The following is a 19983-nucleotide window of genomic DNA, read 5'->3' as shown; positions in this document are numbered from 1 at the left end:
ATATTGACCACTGCAAGTAATTGATCATTGCTATAACCATTATTTTAATTACAGCTTATTCATACTATATGTTATTTATTGTTTTATGCACATTTAGTAATTACTTTTAGGATTCAAAAAGTCATTTCCATGATATCAAACATTCAAGTTTATGATTATACTGTATGCTATCAGAATCAGCCATGGGAAGGAGAAATCTACATGACACCAGATCATGGCTTGAGATGATGTTATAACCCATATATCAATTCCTTTAACAGTATACATCTACCATTTATATATATGTAATGTCCATTGAAATAAATGATAAATTATCTCACTTATGAAAAAAAATTAACCCACGTATACACTGACAAGAATAGATATTTATGACAAAGTGTAATACTTAATGACAAGTTGAATTGAGGAGTAAAAAACTAAGCAGTTTACAAACGTTAATCTAGATTCAGATCAATATGGCAGCTTCAGATCATTGACAAAAGTTGAAGGAGTTGGAAACTTTCCATTCGGCCAGCTTACAGAGTAATTATCATGGACTCCATGTGGGAATCCAGAAAATTTTTCAAAAGGAGGTGGGTGGGTCCAAGGGATGTGAAAAATAAACCTAGTAGCATTGCCTAACTTGCATGGATCCAGAAATTTTTCCCAGGGAGTTCTGATGGATAATTTTCTTTAAGGGTGGGGGAGGGGTATTATTATTGTCTGTATTTTAGATATAATTTTACAATGTAAATTTCAGAAATTTGAATTTTACAAGGGGGGGGGGGGTGTGTCCAAACCTCCCTGGCCTCCCTTCTAAATCCACACATGGACTCCTATTGGGAACCATCGTCAGTTTTCCCAGCCCCATGACTTTTGCCTGATGATCACACACTGCATTGCTCAATCTGTAACTGACCTTTTCTCCATGTCTTTTAGAGTGACCACAAGTTGATTTGTCTTCTCTTCCAACTTGTTGACTAATTCACTTTTGTGTTTCAAACCACCCTCACAAGCCTGTAATGTAAGGATTCAATTTCACAACTTGATCAAATTGTGTTGATAAAATACTGGTTACATCTCACCTAATACCCACATTCCAAATTTTTTATAATATCAACATCAAGCTATATTTCTCCTGCATTTCTTTAGATGAGAGGCCCAAGAGTGTTTACAGTCACCTGAGTATAACATAACCCTGTAAATTAAAGGATCCATAGAAGGGATTAACCACAACTATAGGTGTTTTAAACAAATTTTATAAGGAATAAAAAAGGAAGAAAATATAAAGGTTCGAAGGAGGCGGAGTTAAGACCCTAAGAGTATTTCATGAGGTCTGGATGGCTGTGGCCATTTTTTGACTACATTGATCTCTTTGACAAGAAAATCTTTGTAAAATTAACCAATAAATCTACCCTTAATTCTAAGATATGATTTGTTTAGCTGAATGAACTATCATTTAGAACATAATGTTTTTAATTCATAAAATTAATTAATAACTAGACTACACTGAGATTGTGACCAACTCAAAGGGCCCCGCTTAACCTTTCAGATAATTTTGCTTTAACCTTGACCTATAACACAAAAATTTTCCAGCTGGCATAGAACTTCTAATTCAATCTCATAACCCCTTACATACAGGCATTTTTGTTCAATCTGAGTAAGATTAAGCATATGGGAAATATTCTATGGTTTAAAAATGATTATAAAGAGATCTTCACATTGACTTGGTTCAAGGTCACTGCACGCAATTAACAAAAAAGCTTTGTTTAAGTAAAGTATTAGCCAAATAAGGCTAAGTTGAGAGTATATACTGTGGAATCATCACTGTTCGTTAGGGACCAATGTTCGTGGCTTCCGTGGGTAACATTTGTCCACAAATTTACATCCCCACGAACCTATACACAATCGTTTGTTTAATATTTATTAAAATTATCCTGATTTAACTACCAACGAAATTACGTCCCCACGAAGCAAGAAAATTTGGCTACCCACAAGCATTGGCCCCCACGAATAAAAATGATTCCACAGTATATGCTCTTAAAAAAGAATATTTTTGTGATCCATTATGACCTTGACATTTGACCTACAAACATCATTCAAGGTCACTGCGTACCCTTTGATGAAAGGCATCATTTGAGTGAAGTATGAGCCTGATTGGAGCAAAGGGAGAGAAGATATGCTTCCTACAAGGATTTTTCATATAATTCTGCAATAACCTTCTCATTTGACCTTGAAAATTGGTCCAACGTCACTACACACCCTTACTTAAATTACCAAAGAAATAATAAAGAATTAATAAAACACAACTGTCCATCACGCAGTTTTTGTCTCTCAGGAAGTGAAAGTAACTTGTGTTTACACATTCCATGGCCATTTACATGAACATGAACATGGAGTAAGTATGTCACTTTTGAACAAAGTTTGAATAAATTAAATCTACATTTATTTCATTATCACTGGTTTATAAAGTTATTTCAAATTAAAAAAAAAAAGATCACATGTCACCTTGGGAAATGCCAACCTCGGATATAACGAGTATCGGCTATAACGAAAAATAAAATGATGTCCCGAGCATCTCGTTATACCCGGGGCCACTGTATTTCCTATTTCCTAAATTAAGGTAAAATTTACAAATATTGACACCAGATAAAAGGTAGTACATTAACAAGGGAATATCATACATTAAAATCTCATGTACTGTTCCTCTCATGGTTTAATTTGTCAACACATATTTTAACAGTTTATTTATAACTTCAATTATGGGGGCAGAAATTGCAAAATTATATCACAAATAGTCCTTTACATTGTTCTGACTAATTAGAACTCAAATGTCAGTCATATTATCAAAATTGAAACTGTGGAGAAAAGAAATTGCAAATTTTCTGTTATCTGATAGAAATTTTCATATAAAATGAGTCTTCATTTTAAATGATGTAGTAAAAATTATACAGCATTAAAAATTGAAATTATTGGCTAAAAATAAAGGGGCAGTGGGTATAAGAGCCAGTTCTCTACTTGATAAACAAATTATAAACAAGATGCAATTTATTTCCGGAAAGTTCCCATAAAACATCATTATATCCACCCACCATCTACATTTATCAAAGATGGCAATGATAAATTGCGCATCAAAGATGTCCACAAAAGTTGAAATATAGATACACGATTCCAAAAAAAAAAAATGCTTGATTTCCTGATCAATTCCAAAAGGACACCTGCCCCTCTTACTATTGATTAGAAAACACAAGTTTCCATCAAGGAACATACCAGTTCCAACTAAATTGTAATTTATAAAATGAAAGAAACTGTTTCAACATTGTGTAACAATAAACTTATTAACTGTTCACTGATTTTTTTTCAAAAAGAAATGTGTCTTTTAAAATATACCATATCTGTTTAGTTTTCTATTCAACTTGTTGGGAAAAGGCGTAATAAAATGGTGTCAGTAAATTTTCTATAAAAGAAATCTATTGATATGTCAAACCAGGACAACATCCATGGTCCTCTTACTGTGACCTTGTAAACTGTTTTATCATACAACTTCATATGGTTGGAGCAAAAATCCAAACCATTCATTTAAATACTGTACATTTTAGAAAGAATTGCTTAAGATATTTTACTCTGATGATTTTAAGCATCTAAACTTCTCTTTAACAATACAATATTGAAAAGATCTGGATCTCAACAGCAATGGCTATCCCAACAGACAACTCCTTCATCAAGACAGATTCCAGATTCCATTGATCTTCATTACATATTACTCAACCTTACCACAATAAATGTATGAGCCCACTGTATTTCTTTAATGTATTCAAAAAGGAATACTTATTTAGATCATTTCTAATTCTGTACACCCATTACTGGGAGGGAGGGAATACAAAAACAGATTGATTTCCTATACTGTGTAACACAGCAAGTGTCTCTAATATGGCCATTAATCTTACACATCCAAAATGACCTCCAGCCTATTTTATGGATGGAGCTAATTTCCTAATCTCATAGATTCTTGTTGAGGCAGGTGCTGTTCCTTCTGAATTCGGACACTTCCCTGAAATTGATGTTTGAGGGAGGAACACTATAAGAGTAATTATCCCAAGTTCCAAAGTCCCATTCACCATACAGCAAAGGAAGTGAAACATACAAGGTAAAACTAGTTCTCTCGGGGTATCTCCAAAACTTTGTTGGGCTTTGAAAGTATTTATGATATTCAAAAAATTGAATGCTGCTGTTACAATTTTCATTTTAAATTCATTCAAAACCTTGAGAGAGATATTCTTTTCCTATTTTTACGCAAGAATGAAGGTTTCGCCATGCACACAAGTGATAGTGATGGTTTTAACACTTGGATTGCTGTGTGAAGTCCATGCCCAAAACTACCACTTCAGCAATGGATGGCAGCCTGGCAAGAGAAGCTACCGAGGGTGTACTGTACGGCCAGAAATACGCTCCATTTTATTCAAAATCATAGAGGTAAATACCAAAAGCTTTTTTATCATTTGAACTTTTGCTCAAAATCGCCCAGTGATAAAATTTAATAAAATTGTAAATTATAAAGTTTTTAACTATAAATATGTCTTAGTTGTGTACAAATGCTCGATTGATGAATTTGACTTTGACTAGCCTGAAAAATTTATTTTTAACCTGCAAACATGCATGTTTACTGATGTTTCTTTTGGTAATGTAGGAGCTTTGTAATTAAATTGCTCTGCTGGTCTTAATATAAAGCCTTCAAAAATGTACTTGAAATTACAAACTAGGCATAAATTAAGTTACTGTACTTTTTCTTTGTTCAAGAGTTATTGGAAAGATTAAATATATATATTACATATATAAACTTTTATCAAAGCAATAAGAGCTGTATTGTTAAGAATTATGTTTTGCTGAAAAATGTTCTTTTACTAAAATTTTAAATAAATTTAAGAATAGCTTCCATTATCTACAGATCTTTATCTTTGTGTAAAATTGCCCTCCATAAATTTTCTCCTAATTACGGACAGCTCTGTGATCATACGGATCGGATAAAATGAAACACATTAGCTTACGTCACAACATCTTTACTAACCAAGTGTTTGATTCATTTTTCTCATTGAAGAGATGAGAATTACGAACTGGACTCTTGGCTATATAGCGACTAATACGAAGCATAAAAATTATTTAGAGAAAAGATTTCTGAACTATGAAATTCTTTGCATTTATATATATATCACCGTAAGAATTAAATCTGAAGTTCTAAACAGGAAGACAAGTATGAAATCTTGTTTCCATTAGACATCTTTACAAAAAAAAAAAAATTCTCACAATAATATGAACAAAGATTTCAAATAAACTTTTTTTTTCTTCAACACTGTATTATTAAATTGCAATTTTTCAACCAAAAAAAAAGGCCTTGAAAATAGTTTCATATGCTGCATAAAAAGAAAACCAGAAATTCCAAAAACAATGGCACTCGTCTGATCTTTAATCTTTAATTTGGGCATAAATTCCCAAAAAATTTGATAAACATGTTACCATAATCAAAGTACAACTTTTCTTTCTCCATATATAGCTATGATATTTGTGTCATGTATTGTATATCATCACTTTAAATTTGACAGGATGAAGTTGAAAGAATACAAAAATGTTCACATTCTAACATTGAAGATGTTTTCTCATTAATACAGGTAAGTTCACAATACTAACTAATACAGGTCAGTTAAAAATACTCTCAGCGGGTTCTTTCCCTTTACTGAAAGATGGATTAAAAGCATTGTCATTCTTACATAAAACTTTCAGATTATTTTCAAAATGGTTGAAACTACATGTATAATGATTGAAATAAACAATTTTTTCATATACATGTTAGAATCTATACTCCATGAGTTCACTTTTTAATTAAAGGAAAAAACTGGTGTGGATGCCCGTGAAGTGTAATTAGAGAAGATGACATTAGCTCTGCAGGACAGATGGACAGACAATGAATGAGTTTAGTGTGATGCAGAATATTTCAATAAATTTTTATTTCTCTCAATACAATAGACTTTGTTCTGAATTCCAATGTTTGGATTGGTTTGAATATCAATTTGATGAAGCATTGAATATGTTCTGTATAACACCAAAGACTGTACATACTAAAAATCCTTCCTGATCAACTGGAAACACAATTCATTTATTTGAATTTTGGTAAAATCAATGGTGGTAACAAAGCTTTAAAAAACTTACATCTTCATTAAAAACTGTTAGAAACTTTTAGGGTCCTCTATACCTTTAAGAAAAGTTTCACATTTAAGTTCAAACTTTTATTTTCCTTAAATATATGGAATTCATGCAAGCATGGGTTTGACTTGAAAATGACATATAAGAAGTTCAACTTTGCGGGGAAAAAACCAACTTGATAAAACTGATCGCTATATCAAAACAAGAGGCCCATGGGCCACATCGCTCACCTGAGGAACAATAGGTATGATAAAATCAGCTTAATGGACTCATAATACAAACAATCTGGACAATGTACAATAATACACGTAGATCCTGTATAAATAAAATCCATTTTTCCCCCTGGATATTCTTATGTTTATAATCATTAGTCCCTTTTCTAACAGGATGATTTTATAGTCATATCACATGTTGAATATTGCAGTTCTCAAAAAGCTCCTTAACAATTGTTTATATATGGGATATAAAGCTACATCAAACTCTGAACCTTCTTGTGAGGCCGAAGAATTGTCCTGGAGCCAAAGTCTTAACAATTATAAAGAATCATCTGGCTGATTAGTTTCTGAGAAGAATATTCTTAAAGATTTCCTCTATATATTCCTATGTAAAACTTCGACCCCCCATTGAAGCCCCACCCTACATCCAGGGGTCATGAATTTCACAACTTTGAATCTACACTGACTGAGGATGCTTCCACACAAGTTTCAGCTTTCCTGGCTGATTAGTTTCTAAGAAGAAGATTTTTAAATGTTTACTCTATATATTCCTATGTAAAACTTCGACCCCCCCATTGTGGCCCCACCCTACCCCCGGGGGTCATGAATTTCACAACTTTGAATCTACACTACCTGGGGATGCTTCCACAAAAGTTTCAGCTTTCCTGGCTTTCTGGTTCTTGAGAAGAAGATTTTTGAAAAATTCTCGAAATTTTTCATTAATTTCTAATTATCTCCCCTTGAAAACGGGTGTGACCCTTAATTTTCACTACTTTGAATCCCCGTTGCCTTAAGATGATTTGTGCCAAATTTGGTTGAAATTGGCCCAGTAGTTCCTGAGAAGATGTTGAAAATGTGAAAAGTTTACGGACAGACGAACGTTAGACAAAATGTGATCAGAATAGGTGAGCTAAAAAATATGATTCCCTGCTTATTCAAACTTGGGACTAGCGGAGCTATGTCCATTGCGTGAAATAGATGAAGATGAATACCTAAGACTGTCATTATAAACAGGTTTTACAATGGATTGAATTTACCATGAATAGTCAAACAAGAGGCCCATGGGCCACAAATCGCTCACCTGAACAATTGTCCTTGTATCATTTTATTTCGAAAGGGTTTATTATGAAGTGAACTCTGAATAAATATTGTAAAACTCATATATTTCAAGATTTTGCCATATATTAAACAATACATAAAAAGAAGAAACAATTTTATCTTTGGCATGTTTTTATTCATAGTTATTTTACACATCAACTGAGACTGAATTTTAAGCTCTAAAATACCCATTTGCAGTAAAAAAAAAAAAAAATCCAATTTCACTGAAAAATTAAATTATATTCGTTAAATAATTAAAAGATGATATTGGCATCTGTTTTGTATTTCAATCATTAAAAGCTTCTTTATCGATTCATCAAATAAAAATATTGCAGGTGTGATGAGGACATTAGGCATGTTAGATTTTGCATTCTCATCGATCATCTGTCTTATAGACTAAACTCAAAAAACATGGAAAGTCTATATATAGTTGATAAAGTCTATCAATGATTCCTACTTTTTTTCCATAACCATTTTTTATCTTTTGTTCCTTTATCTTTCCTAACTGTGTGTTTGTGAATCAAAACTTCATAAAAACTAAGATCCACACCTTTTTGAAGTTGTTTGAATTTATGATCTTTGATCCCGATCACTTGGATCACGATATGTGAGTAATTGATGTCGGGATTGAAATTCCAAAAAAACAAAAAACTAGTCGATAAACATTCACATGTATTTCCAGATAATTTAACTATGATAAACTTATCATGGAAATTTCTTTCTTTTTTGATTAATAAAACATGATTTAAACAATTTAGAATCTGCACTATCTTAGAATGCTTGCACAGTAATCTCACAAACTGTAGCATTGTAATTCTTAAAAAGAAGAGTTTAAAACATTTTCCCATTATATAAGTCTATGTTAAACTTTGAACATATTTTGGAGCCGTACGTAGTATTAGTCCGGGGATCACGGTTTTCACAATTTAGAATCTACACTATCTTAGGGTACTTGTATATTAATCTCACTATTTTTAGCACTGTAGTCCTTGAGAATACATTTTTAAAAACATTTTCCCCCATATATTTCTATGTTAAATTTGTCTTTTTTAATCAACTTTGAACCCCTCTTGGGACCCCAGTATTGACCCGGGGATCGCGATTTTTACAATTTAGAATCTTCACTATATATACATGCTTTGGTGTAAATATTGGCATATCTGCTGTAGTGGTTCTTAAGAAGAAGATTTTTTAAGACACCCACCCAATTTTCGCAGTTTCGCAATTATCTCCCTTTTAAAAAGGGTTGTGACCCTTATTTTAACAATTTAGAATCCCCTTCTCATAAGGATGCTTTGTACCAAGTTTGATTAAATTTGGCTCAGTGGTTCTAGAGAAGAAGTCAAAAATGTGAAAAGTTTACAGACGGACAGACAGACAGACAGACGGACGGACGGCGGACAACAGGTGATCAGAAAAGCTCACTTGAACCTTCGGTTCAGGTGAGCTAAAAAAGTAAACTCAAAGGGTGTCATTTCATTAAGAAATAAACAGCAAATTAAAAAGTTCACCCGGATATGAACTTAGTTGGTCACATGATCAACTTCTGTGAAGCCCACATGGCTTCTCAAAAGATTTAATCACATACCACTGAAGTTCATATCCTGGTGAACTTTAAACATTGCCGTTTATTACTTTTATTTATGTTTGCGAAAGGCAACCCATTCAGAATTATTAATAAAACCATGTTTTAAATGTTTACAACGATGCAACAGTCACGTGATAAGCAGGTGTGGGAAGCACTGTGACATCTGTAAGGACACAAGCGACGTTTCTCAGTTTAAGGTAATTTTCCTAAATAGATTAATTCTTTTTTTTATGCATTTATTAAACTTGTTAATGCACAAAATTCCAAAAAATACGTACATAAAACTATTGCTGAAAGGCAGCTAAAAATTTTATATGGAAAAAAGTTCTAATTAAATATTGACTCTTCCTCTACCTTTATCCTAGCTTACAGCTTGAAATAAATGAAAAATCCCAATCAGGATTTACTAAAAATGCTGTAATGGAAACATATGGTAAATAAATAATGGAAACATTTGACATCTGAAATCCATTTCCCTTTTTACAGAATACTGCACAAATTTTCAACATTATGATTTGGGTACATTGATATTTTGGAATGCAAAATCCCTTTTTTGATGTGTCTTCAATTCAACAAAAAAAGATCTATTGAAAAGGAGAAATCTTGTGATATTTACATTCTATATTGCGCAAATATTGTTCAAATCAGACAGCCATTAATGGACACTGCTGGGCCATTAATGGACACTGCTGGGCCATAAATGAACACTGCTGGACCTACCTGTAGTTTCTGGTACATCTCCAAGTTGATCCCCTTGATCTCCTCTAGCTGTTGTCGTAGTGATATCATGGTGTCTTGCTTCTCATGAATGTCCTTTTCCAAAATCCTCAGTGCCATCTCCATTTCTTGTTTCATACTGATCTGTAGTTCTAGTTCCTTCTCCACGTCCTGGAGATCAAACACATAATTAAAAAGACAAGTTGATCATCCCACTCTCTCTTTTTCTCTCTCTCTCTCTCTCTCTCTCTCTGTGGAATTTATGAGGGTTTTGACATTTCGATACATTTTTAATGAGAAATTTGACTGCTAATAGATTAATCACAAATTGCCTGGCTACATCAGGTACCCTTCCACTCACCAATCTGACGTGAGTTTCCTCCTCTAATTGCTTCTTCAGGCCTGTGTACATGTGGTCCAGGCCCTCTCTCGAGGTCTTGTATGTTTCACGTTCTGTTTCTATGTCCTGTTTAGCAGCCTTTGTAAAGAGAGAAAATTAATTCATGATGAAATAAAATTCTGAACCCAAGTTGATTAGAAAAGCTCACTTGAGCCTTTGGCTCGGGTGAGCTAAAAACATGTACATTGTAATAATATACAGATGAGAAAAATACATCATTGATTCAATACTCTTTTATCATATCAGTTTAAAAGCAAATTTAAAATCAATATCTATACAAGTCAGTATTTCTAAAATGGGTGGATGACGAATGGACTGTTTAAGCACCTTTAGCTTACTGCCTGAAGTAACCAAAATGTTCTAGATATATATGCCTGTCCTATGAAAAATTTTGTTCTCCAAATGCAGGGCTGTGAATATTACTCACATTATAGTGAAGAGGATGAATTCAACATGTAAAATCATAGGTTATATAAGCTAAATAAAACAAAGATGGTAGAACCATTTTAAGAAGACATTGGACTTTCAGTAGAAGGTAACTGTCTATTTCTTGTATCAAAACAAGTTAAAAATGACGCTAGTTTCATGCGAAATATACACAGATTGTCTTAGCTCAAAAGCAAGACAAATCATGTTGATTTCAAAGAGCCATGTCTGAGTGGCTAACAGTGAAATAGACAGCCTTATGTCACTATGCTGTTTGACACACCTACCAAAAGTCCAAGCTCTTGTTAAAATGGTTCTATATATATTTGCTAATGATATTGATATAATGTATTTGCTAATAATATTGATGAATAGGGGATTTCGTGAGAAGAATTTTGCATATGTGTTGGGCCAGTGCTCTTAATACATATATTTTACCTCTTCATTATGTATGGCAGCCTGAATGTGTATGTTAAACTGTTATTAATATGCATGGGCAAGGAACAAATATAACAGCTCAGATTTTCTTTACATTGGGTATCTAAATGAATTTGATAAAAAAAAAATTAACTATGTATGAATATTCAAAACAATATACCGAATGGGATATTTGTTAATCTTTTTTTTTTCTTATTTATTTCCAGTTTTCCCTTTTAGATAAAATTTGAGGAAAATTACCTGGAGGAGATGAACAGACATATATATATATATGAATATAAAATGATAAAATCTTATAAGTAAAAAATGACATCTATTGAATATCAAACTGCAGGCCCTACCTCCAACTGTTTCTTTGTATCGTCCACGATGGAGCCTTGATCAGCCTTGAGTCTGTCATTCTCATCTTGCAGGTCTAAAGCAGTGTTTTTGGCAATGGCAAGGTCCTCTTTTAGTAGAGTATTGGTCGTCTGTACGCTCTCTAACTTTTGTTGTAGGTTTGTAACTGTTGCACTAAGGTAAAAAAGGTAATGAAAACTTAAAACATGCTTCATTCAAATTACAGCAACTACAAATAGATGTACAAGCTGCTAAAATGTTGGTTTTTCATTAATTTTTTAGAAACCAATTCCTAAATGCAGTGTAAACAAACACATGGAACAATTAAGATAACTTTCTGAACTGTATTTAAAACAGAAATTTTAAACAACACCTTACTTTAAGTGTCTGTTAAGCTCCTCCAGGTAATTTTTCTGATCCAATATGGTGGCCATTTTGTTTTTTGTTTCTGTGCTATATTTAGATGGAAAAAAATGGTAAATTGGCTAAGTTTAAACCACATTAAAGAGGATTTACACATATATATCAAAATATGTTTTATTACAACCTGAATATAAACTTATTATGTGCCATTTTGCTAAGTGGCTAAAGCCACCAAAGTACGACAGTACTGGTTATTCCCCCTTAATTACTACGCACAATTAATATTCAAACTGATATAAACTCACTTCTTAATGATTACATACCTTTCATTGTCTGGAGATAAATCATCATTAATCCTGTTATTTAAGTACAAACTAAAATCAATCACTCCCATCTGAAATATCATAAAAAAGGAAGAATCTTAGAGTTTTGCCTTTTTACATGGTATCACAACAGACTTGTCTTACATTTATATCTATCAACTTTTGTTTTAGATAATGTGATGATTTGTTGGAGAAAACATGACAATTCTTATGTCTGAAGCTATTACTGGTACATGTACAAAGTAATTTTCTTCTTCTTATAGTACATACTGGTTGGTCCAAATCCTCTTCTTTTATACACATGTTGCAGTCTATAACATTTAGCCCGACTAATAGTCCAGTAAAAACCATACCCTCATCTTCTAACATCATAGCTCCAGGCTCATAGAACTCACTGCAAATAGTAGTGTCATGTCAATGTTGATCTAGAGTCTTACCTACAGAATATCACTACAGACTTATCTTACTCTTATATTTATCAACTTTTTGTTGAAGATGTTGAAGATAATGTGATAATTTTTTTAAAAAACACATGACAATTATCATGGCTAAAGCTATTACTAATACATGTACAAAATAATTTCAAATTTATAGCAAATAATTCAAATGAATTGAAATTTTTTTTAAGCAAAAAAAAATCATTAGCACGCCAAAAGTATTACAGATAGAATGTCCTCCTGTATTTTTTATTTTTTTTACCTAAGAACTTGGTCCCTTCTTTCACACAGCACTTTCAGATAGTCTGCTAGACTTTTCTGCATTAGAGAAAGCCGCAACCATGCCCTGGCTTTTCCAAGTGGTGTTCTGCAATATTCATATATATATATATATATAAAGACTGCTATCATCTTTACATCTTTGCTAGCCAAGGATTACTTTATGTCTATTGTGGACATACATATGTCTTTAAATTGAAGATAACATCTGGCACATTATACTTTAAGATGGCACTTTTGTTTAGCAAATGTAAAATTCCACTCCACTTTCGAATACATAATTCTGATGGATTATTCCTGGTAATCAAGGGTACACTTAGCAATTAAAATTTTAAAGAGCTGATGCAAGCCAACATAAATTAACCTAACTTTAGCTCACTGCAAAAATAAAAAGACCTGCTATAAAGTGTATTTCATAATGCCCAGCACTCACTTTAGACTTGGCATTTCCCTGACACTGGTTGTAATCTCGGAAGCTTCTGGAACTAATTTTTCGACCGTTTCAAGAACGCACCAAAAGTCTCTCCTGTCACGGAGCAGACTTTTCTTAGCTGTAACAAAAATGTATGTTCTTTGTTACTCGTGTACAAAATTTCTGCCAAAAATTGAATGAAATATTGTTGTGAGGATAAATATCCAAATACATTTGTATCTTTTCTTGAAAAACGAGTGCATATAACGTACGTTTGAGACCATGCCTGAGGACGTGTTCCAGTACAATAAAGAACTGCTGCAGCGGTACGTGGTTGTCGTCCAGCATACGTCCGTGGGACAGGCTGGAGTCTATCACCTCCTTGATGATCAGCTTAGACACATTCAACAAGTTACAGCGCTCTATGGTCTTGGGATCTCTTCCTGAAATAATTAAAACCATTGAATCTTTAATTCATCCTCTCACGAAATATTGTAAAGGCTTCACTAGTGGGTAGCTCTTAGATATTTAGATCTGCTGAGGCAAAAGGTCATTTAGCTGATGGGTCTCTGTTTAGGATTGACGTACCTGGTACATATATCATCCATTACATGTTACTTCGTTCTAATATGCTATATCTGAGCAGAAATAAGTATGCATGTTAATATTTCCTAAATTTCATTCAAATTATCAAAGAAAATAAATACAATCAAATAATAAATAATATATAAAGCGATATATATATAATACAAAGTGTATGTAGCTGCATGATGCAAAGTAGCATATGCAACTTTCAATGGTACAAGCCAATTTGATGCTTAGCACTAAAAATTAAGTGCCTCATTGTTAAAGATAATAGACCTGCATAGACCCTATGATTTTGACCACTGCAGAATTAAAACACAAGTATAGGGTGCATTTGGTTTAGCTTTACTGGGTGTACACCAGTGTAGAGCGGCGTTATCATTTTGTATTGTACTATATCAAGTGCACTTAAATGGTATACATAGTGTTGGGGAGTTAAGTATAAATATGGTGGACAAGAATGCAGTTTTAACAGAAGATCCGATGTTCAGCGATGATCCATAGCTATTCCCCCAAAATAAATAAAATAAACATGTTTTAAATGTAATGGCTTTCATACAAATGACAACTTCAATGTGACTTCTAATTTGTCATTTTACTTAAAATCATTTGTCAAGTTTGTAATTATAACATTCATCTGCCATATAAGTTTCAGTGTCCCAACAACACAAGCCCCTGACTCAGTGTAAAAAGGTGTACATCCGTTACCAAAACTCTACACCACTGCACTTGATTCGCAAAAGGAAACACAGCGTATATATACACCTTTTTGGGAAATCAAGCTGCCCATAATTTCTGTTCTATACACTCAAAATAAACAGGTGGAAGCACTTTTGCACTTTTGGTTTTTAAGTAAATTTGAGTTGTACAACTTGACACAGGCTGTAATTTGAGCCATTCATTACGCTCTGTTAATTGCTTGCAGTTTGAGGATCAGTCTAAATGGGATGACTCACAAATGCCGTCTTTTCCTCAGTGAATTAGAAAACAATGTGACGGTATGCCAACCATGATAACCACATGTAGAATATTCCTTTAACAGACCGATAAAAATCAATGCCTGCTCTAATCATAATAAACCATCAGCATGTTCAATAATCAAGCTTTCAGACACACTTGTGTGACATTCTGCCTTTGAATCTTCAAATTTTTGCATCATGCAAGTTAAATTGTTCTAAAATCAGAACTGCGAGCATGCACAAGTAGCATTTTTCTAATCTCTATTTCCAAAAACAAAATTATGCATGCATGTCTGTAGTAACCCCCCCAATCTCTCTGAACCGATTAATTTGCAGGCTTGGCTGGCCGTTTAAGAGATCCCCCCCTTACCATCCTCCGGAGAGACCAGCTCCAAGTCATCCATTTCTAGCTGTACATCGCTGAGTTCCTTTAAACAGAGCCAGTCCCCGTCAACAGAGACCCGAAAGTTACACAGATAGATTGTTTCCTCAGCCATCTTGAATTGCTGATCATGCTTACAAATCAATACTTTGATGCCAGTGGGAAAATTATCATAAACAATTGGTCTAACAACCAGGACCAAAGACTAGCTTTTCTGTTAATAAATACTTGATCTTTTTTTTCCATTAAATATGTTTTTAAACATTTTCTTAATCAATAAAATGAAATAATATTTGTTAATTTGATTCAATCAATCTTGCTTTCTTCTTTTCCGAAGCTATTACTGCATGGTATACGTTAAAAGTAAAAAAATCATAGATATATTTTTATAAATGCTGCATCATCACAGCTGTACATATTTAGTCATTAATAGTTCATTTGTTTAGAGTGTTTAGAAGAAAAGAAATACCCGGGTTTTTTTTTTTTTGGAAGGGGGGGGGGGGGGGTGTTGTACTGGTGAATATTAACAATTTACTAAAGTTACAACCAAAATTATACTAGACCTCCAATAATTTAGGAGTTAAAATCACCACTACTGGTGTGCATTATCTACTTACACTTTTTGTATAAGAAATAATTTATGACAGTATTTCTTGTCAGTAGTTTCAAGTGATCCTTTCATGTTATCAGATTGGTTTATTTTAAGAACCAATTTACCGGGTATATCGATATTTTTTTACAACACGAGTGACAGCAATAAAAGTTGAAAATCATTGGATTTATAGAATCAAGTTGATAATGTAAATATTTAAAAGTAAACTTTTTACCAGTAATTTCCTCGCTGTTTGATAAAAGGTTTAGTGCCGCAAAGACATATCCACATGCATGGAGGTGTATTTATAACATGTACCTATATACAAAGCATAATTCTCTCTCTCTCTTTCTCTCTCTCTCTCTCTCCCTCCCTCTCGAGATCTCTCTCTCTCTCTCTCTCCTATTTGCATGACCTGTTCATGCAAATAAATGCATGTTTGAAAATTACATAATCTAGAAATTGACCTGCCATTAATTATTAAATCTGTTTATACATCAGATAAATACAGGTCACATGCATCATAACTGATACAGTACTTGTCTCCAGAGGCATCTATGCAAGTCAGGTCCAGAAAGGTTGGCAATGCTTGGCAAATGAGCCCTGCTCTTTAAACTTTAAACAGTCGACTCGTCCAGTCATATTCTGCCTTTTAAGCATGTATCTATATGCAAATTTTGTTAACTTAAATCAAAGTGTAAAAGCCCTGTCACACCAAGCTGCATCCCCACGGCGTGTTTACGGCGTTGTAAAATTCGTGGAATCGCCGTAGGATCGCAAGGAAAATTAAGAAAAAATGTATCGTTTTTATTTGAAAATTTTACAAGTGGAGTCGTCACGGCGTCCTTACGGCGACCAAGGCGTTCTTACGGAGCATCTTAACGGTGTGTAACTGCGTTTCCACGGAGTTCTACTTGGCAATTAACTGCGCTCTCGCTGAGTCTCCGCTGCGCAATCATGGCGTGCTAGGAGATTTTACCGCGCGTCCACGGCGTGCTCTGCGCGCTGACTGCGTGCACAAGACGTTCTCTTCTTCTTGGTAGGTTAATATTAATTTGTACAATTGTATGGGAAACAAACAAGAATTTACAACTAGTAAACAAATGATTAAAAAATTGTTTTGATTTTATGAAAAGGTACATTGTAATATTGAAACATAGTTACTTCTTAACAATTTGTGAAGGACTAGGATAATACTTTTAGTAGTCAGGTCTACAAAAAAAATCTGTTATCAGTTGTTAGAAAACATAGAAAAGATTTGAAAACATCAGAACCAAATGGCATGAATTCCATCTACGTCCATTGATAGGCCTTGGAATGTTAGCAAATTCTACTTTTAGTTTGATAATTATTACATCGCTTGCTATTGTACAACAGCCATTTTTCGAGTTTTCGTGGTCTTGATGACAACGCAGTAGAAACGCCGTGGGAGCGCGGTATAAACGTGGGAGCGCGGTATAAACGCAGAAGAAACGTCACGAAAGCGCGATGAGCGCAGCAACAGCTCTTTGGGGTCGCTGTGTGAACGCAGCCAAATGGAAAGCAACTTGTTCAAACGCTGTGGATGCGCAGTGAGAGCGCTATAGAGACGCAGTGGGATCCCAAAGGACTCCGTGAGGTCTCCGTGCAAGCGCAATTGACTTATCACTGTGTCTACACTGCCATTAGCTGCATTCCTTGAGCGCGCCGACAGAGCTCTCGTGGAGCTGTTGGAGATCTTACGGCGCGGTCACGGCGACCTCACTACGCTTCTACGGCGTGTTTATCAGAACGCCGAGCCACGGCGCATACTTTGTGCATGTTCAAAGTGCGCGCCGTCGCATGGCGTTCTGCAATGTTCAAGGCGATCCCACCGCAATGGATGAAGATGCCGTTGCGTTCTTACGGCGCTCTACGAGACTCTACTGCGTTTACCTTGGCGTTTTACATTATTTAAGGACGCAGCGGGATCGCCGTGAGGACGCAGCTCCGGTGTGACAGGGGTTTAACCGTTCCAAAAATATTTACCAGTCTAAAAAACAAAGGTCACATTAAACAATTCAACAATGACCAAAATTTTGTATTCCCTGATGCATTTTTCATGAAAATTTGGTTCCAATAGGGCCTATATTCTGTCCCAAGATATTTATGCAGCACATTTGGCAAATTTTAAATAAAAATACACATACCTGTGAAAGAAGTGCAATCTAAATCGAAATGGAAAAATTTCCAAGATATCTTCATTGATACATAATCATTTTTCACTCAGAAAACTTCACAGGAACGAAAACAGATTTATTATGGAGATATATAATTGGGAATGTTTACATCTTTTCTCCATTCGGAAATCATTCAGAATACCTTGTGCAATTTTTCAACATTATTATCCGGGTCTGCTGCAATACAAAATCCCCGTATGCATCACACTTTTTAGCCATGTATTGAAACCTGATAAGGTAAAGGGGGTGTTTTAACAAAGAAATCTTGAAAAATTTCATACTTTTGATTGAACATCATTTAATAACCAAGGTATTCATAAATATCAAGCAATTACCGGTAAGCTAAATGTGAATCAAGGATATCTTGGGACAAAGTATAGAGATGTTTGGGAATGAGATTACACCAAGGAGATACACCAAAATAATTCAACCCGATGATTTGTTTAGAAAATATTGGTTGAAAATGCGGCACCTGACTGGTATACAGTATATAGTTCAACAGCTAGAATTTTTTCAGAAATTATCAGAAATCTAAATCCTAGCAATATGCACACCTCTGATATACATGTATGTACAATTGATCTGCAAAAGAACAACTTCCTACATTGTATCTTTAAAACTGTAGGAGGAGTACAATAAGGGTATCCTTTTGGCAGCTGCCCACCCACCACCCGACCACCCACCATTTTCACCATTTCAATAACCAGATTTTTCCTTTAGAAAACCCACTTAAAAGTCTCTCAAATCAGCTGTCAATTCATTTCCCAAGTATGGAATGCCAAAAATGAGCTAAAAAGTGGGTATCTCAAACCCACTTTTAAATATGTTTTTTTTTTCTACAGAAACCCCTGAGGTCAAACGTTTAGATTGCTGGCACTAGATAGCTTAGTTAGTAGAGCACCTGACTAGAGATTAAACAGTTAAAGGGGCCCATGTTCGAATCCCATTTAGGTGTGTCAGTATTTCTTCCATCCCGTTATAAATGTAGTAGTTGGGGCTATATGGACTGTGGATATCGGCCTGGGTAGCTCAGTGGTAGAGCTCCTGACTAGAGTTGCAGGGGTCCTGGGTTCGATTCCCGGTTCAGCCATGTTTTCATCATATTTATATACTCATTCCTCCTTTCCTACTACATAAACATACTGTAAATGCTTGTCTGCACTTGTAATTATTGTAAGTTGACATTTGTAGTACCCCCTCCCAATAATAATACATGTACTTCTTTAAAATAGATTTGACAAGTTTTTTTTTTCATCTGTTTGATCATGCAGGGACGTCCTAGTTTGATGCAACTGTGCAAAAGAACAACAGATACCATGTTAATCCGAGATTCCTCTGATCTCCGCTGCACGTCACAATATAACACAATTCTTTATTTCTTTAAGCTTTACAGCTTATCAGTATGACATATGTATAACATGAGGTGGTAGTGTATTTACAGGAGAACTTGTGCACGTACAGATAATAACATTTACTGTTACATATACAGGTTGAGAAAACAAAAGACTACAATTATGTAATACAGTTGTCCCTTAATAACATACTTTTTGAGATGAATTTGCCAAGATTACAGAGATCTTTAACATTGTTATATATAAATATACACAATATAAAAGCGGGGGTTAGAGTCAGAGGAATCTCGGATTAATACCATGTATACATCTGGGTCCACACCCCCTCTTGTGTCAAATTTTGATTATATCACATTCGCAAGAGTAAAACCGTCATTATTCAGTAAAATTGATATTCATTTTCTTAACATTTTCCAGATAAAAAATATAAACTCTCATATATTCACATACAAAATTAAAACCTAATAGTAGGTGTGTATGTCTCGCTGTTCGCTATATGTCCCCTTACTTCGTGACCTTTCATTCAGTAATGCACTTACTTTGGTAGCGCAAAGATCGTGCAGAGCTGTTAATGTCGGTTTTACTTTGCACAACCACGGGTTCTGGCCACGAATTTTCACATCCATTCTTGTTTTCGCTACTATTTGATTCGTCATGTGATTGTTTTGGTTTTTCGTCAGCCATCTTTTTTATTTAAGGGTCTTGG

The 19983-nt window shown here is 34.3% G+C and overlaps 2 protein-coding genes across 6 annotated transcripts in view; one reads left to right on the top strand and one right to left on the bottom strand.

The window, feature by feature from the left end:
- Window positions 1-19983, bottom strand: part of LOC105347356 (RUN and FYVE domain-containing protein 2) — a 25692-nt gene extending 5709 nt beyond the window's left edge. For 2 of the 5 annotated variants that reach the window (XM_020074940.3, XM_020074942.3), the window contains exons 1-12: window positions 19817-19983; window positions 13482-13652; window positions 13231-13348; window positions 12781-12885; window positions 12352-12475; window positions 12082-12152; window positions 11774-11848; window positions 11398-11569; window positions 11057-11077; window positions 10154-10270; window positions 9796-9963; window positions 899-996 (exon numbers count right to left, since the gene is read on the bottom strand). In XM_020074940.3, coding sequence (XP_019930499.3) covers window positions 899-996; window positions 9796-9963; window positions 10154-10270; window positions 11057-11077; window positions 11398-11569; window positions 11774-11848; window positions 12082-12152; window positions 12352-12475; window positions 12781-12885; window positions 13231-13348; window positions 13482-13652; window positions 19817-19961 — 1385 coding nt within the window. In that variant the 5' untranslated portion in view covers window positions 19962-19983. Of the gene's footprint in view, window positions 1-898; window positions 997-9795; window positions 9964-10153; window positions 10271-11056; window positions 11078-11397; window positions 11570-11773; window positions 11849-12081; window positions 12153-12351; window positions 12476-12780; window positions 12886-13230; window positions 13349-13481; window positions 13653-15123; window positions 15282-19816 lie in introns of those variants that run through there. The other 3 variants (XM_011456403.4, XM_020074943.3, XM_020074941.3) reach the window with 2 other exon arrangements.
- LOC105347355 (uncharacterized) lies at window positions 4092-5987 on the top strand. Its single transcript, NM_001305294.1, is given in 4 exon segments — window positions 4092-4126; window positions 4278-4452; window positions 5577-5642; window positions 5860-5987. Coding segments are annotated over 3 exon segments (273 nt in total). The 5' UTR covers window positions 4092-4126; window position 4278; the 3' UTR covers window positions 5893-5987.

The sequence above is a fragment of the Magallana gigas genome, chromosome 7 (assembly GCF_963853765.1).
Source record: "Magallana gigas chromosome 7, xbMagGiga1.1, whole genome shotgun sequence".
In the NCBI taxonomy this organism is placed as follows: domain Eukaryota; kingdom Metazoa; phylum Mollusca; class Bivalvia; order Ostreida; family Ostreidae; genus Magallana; species Magallana gigas.
The sequence above is the reverse complement of the archived record's forward strand: the minus strand, read 5'-3'. Positions and strand labels throughout refer to the sequence as shown.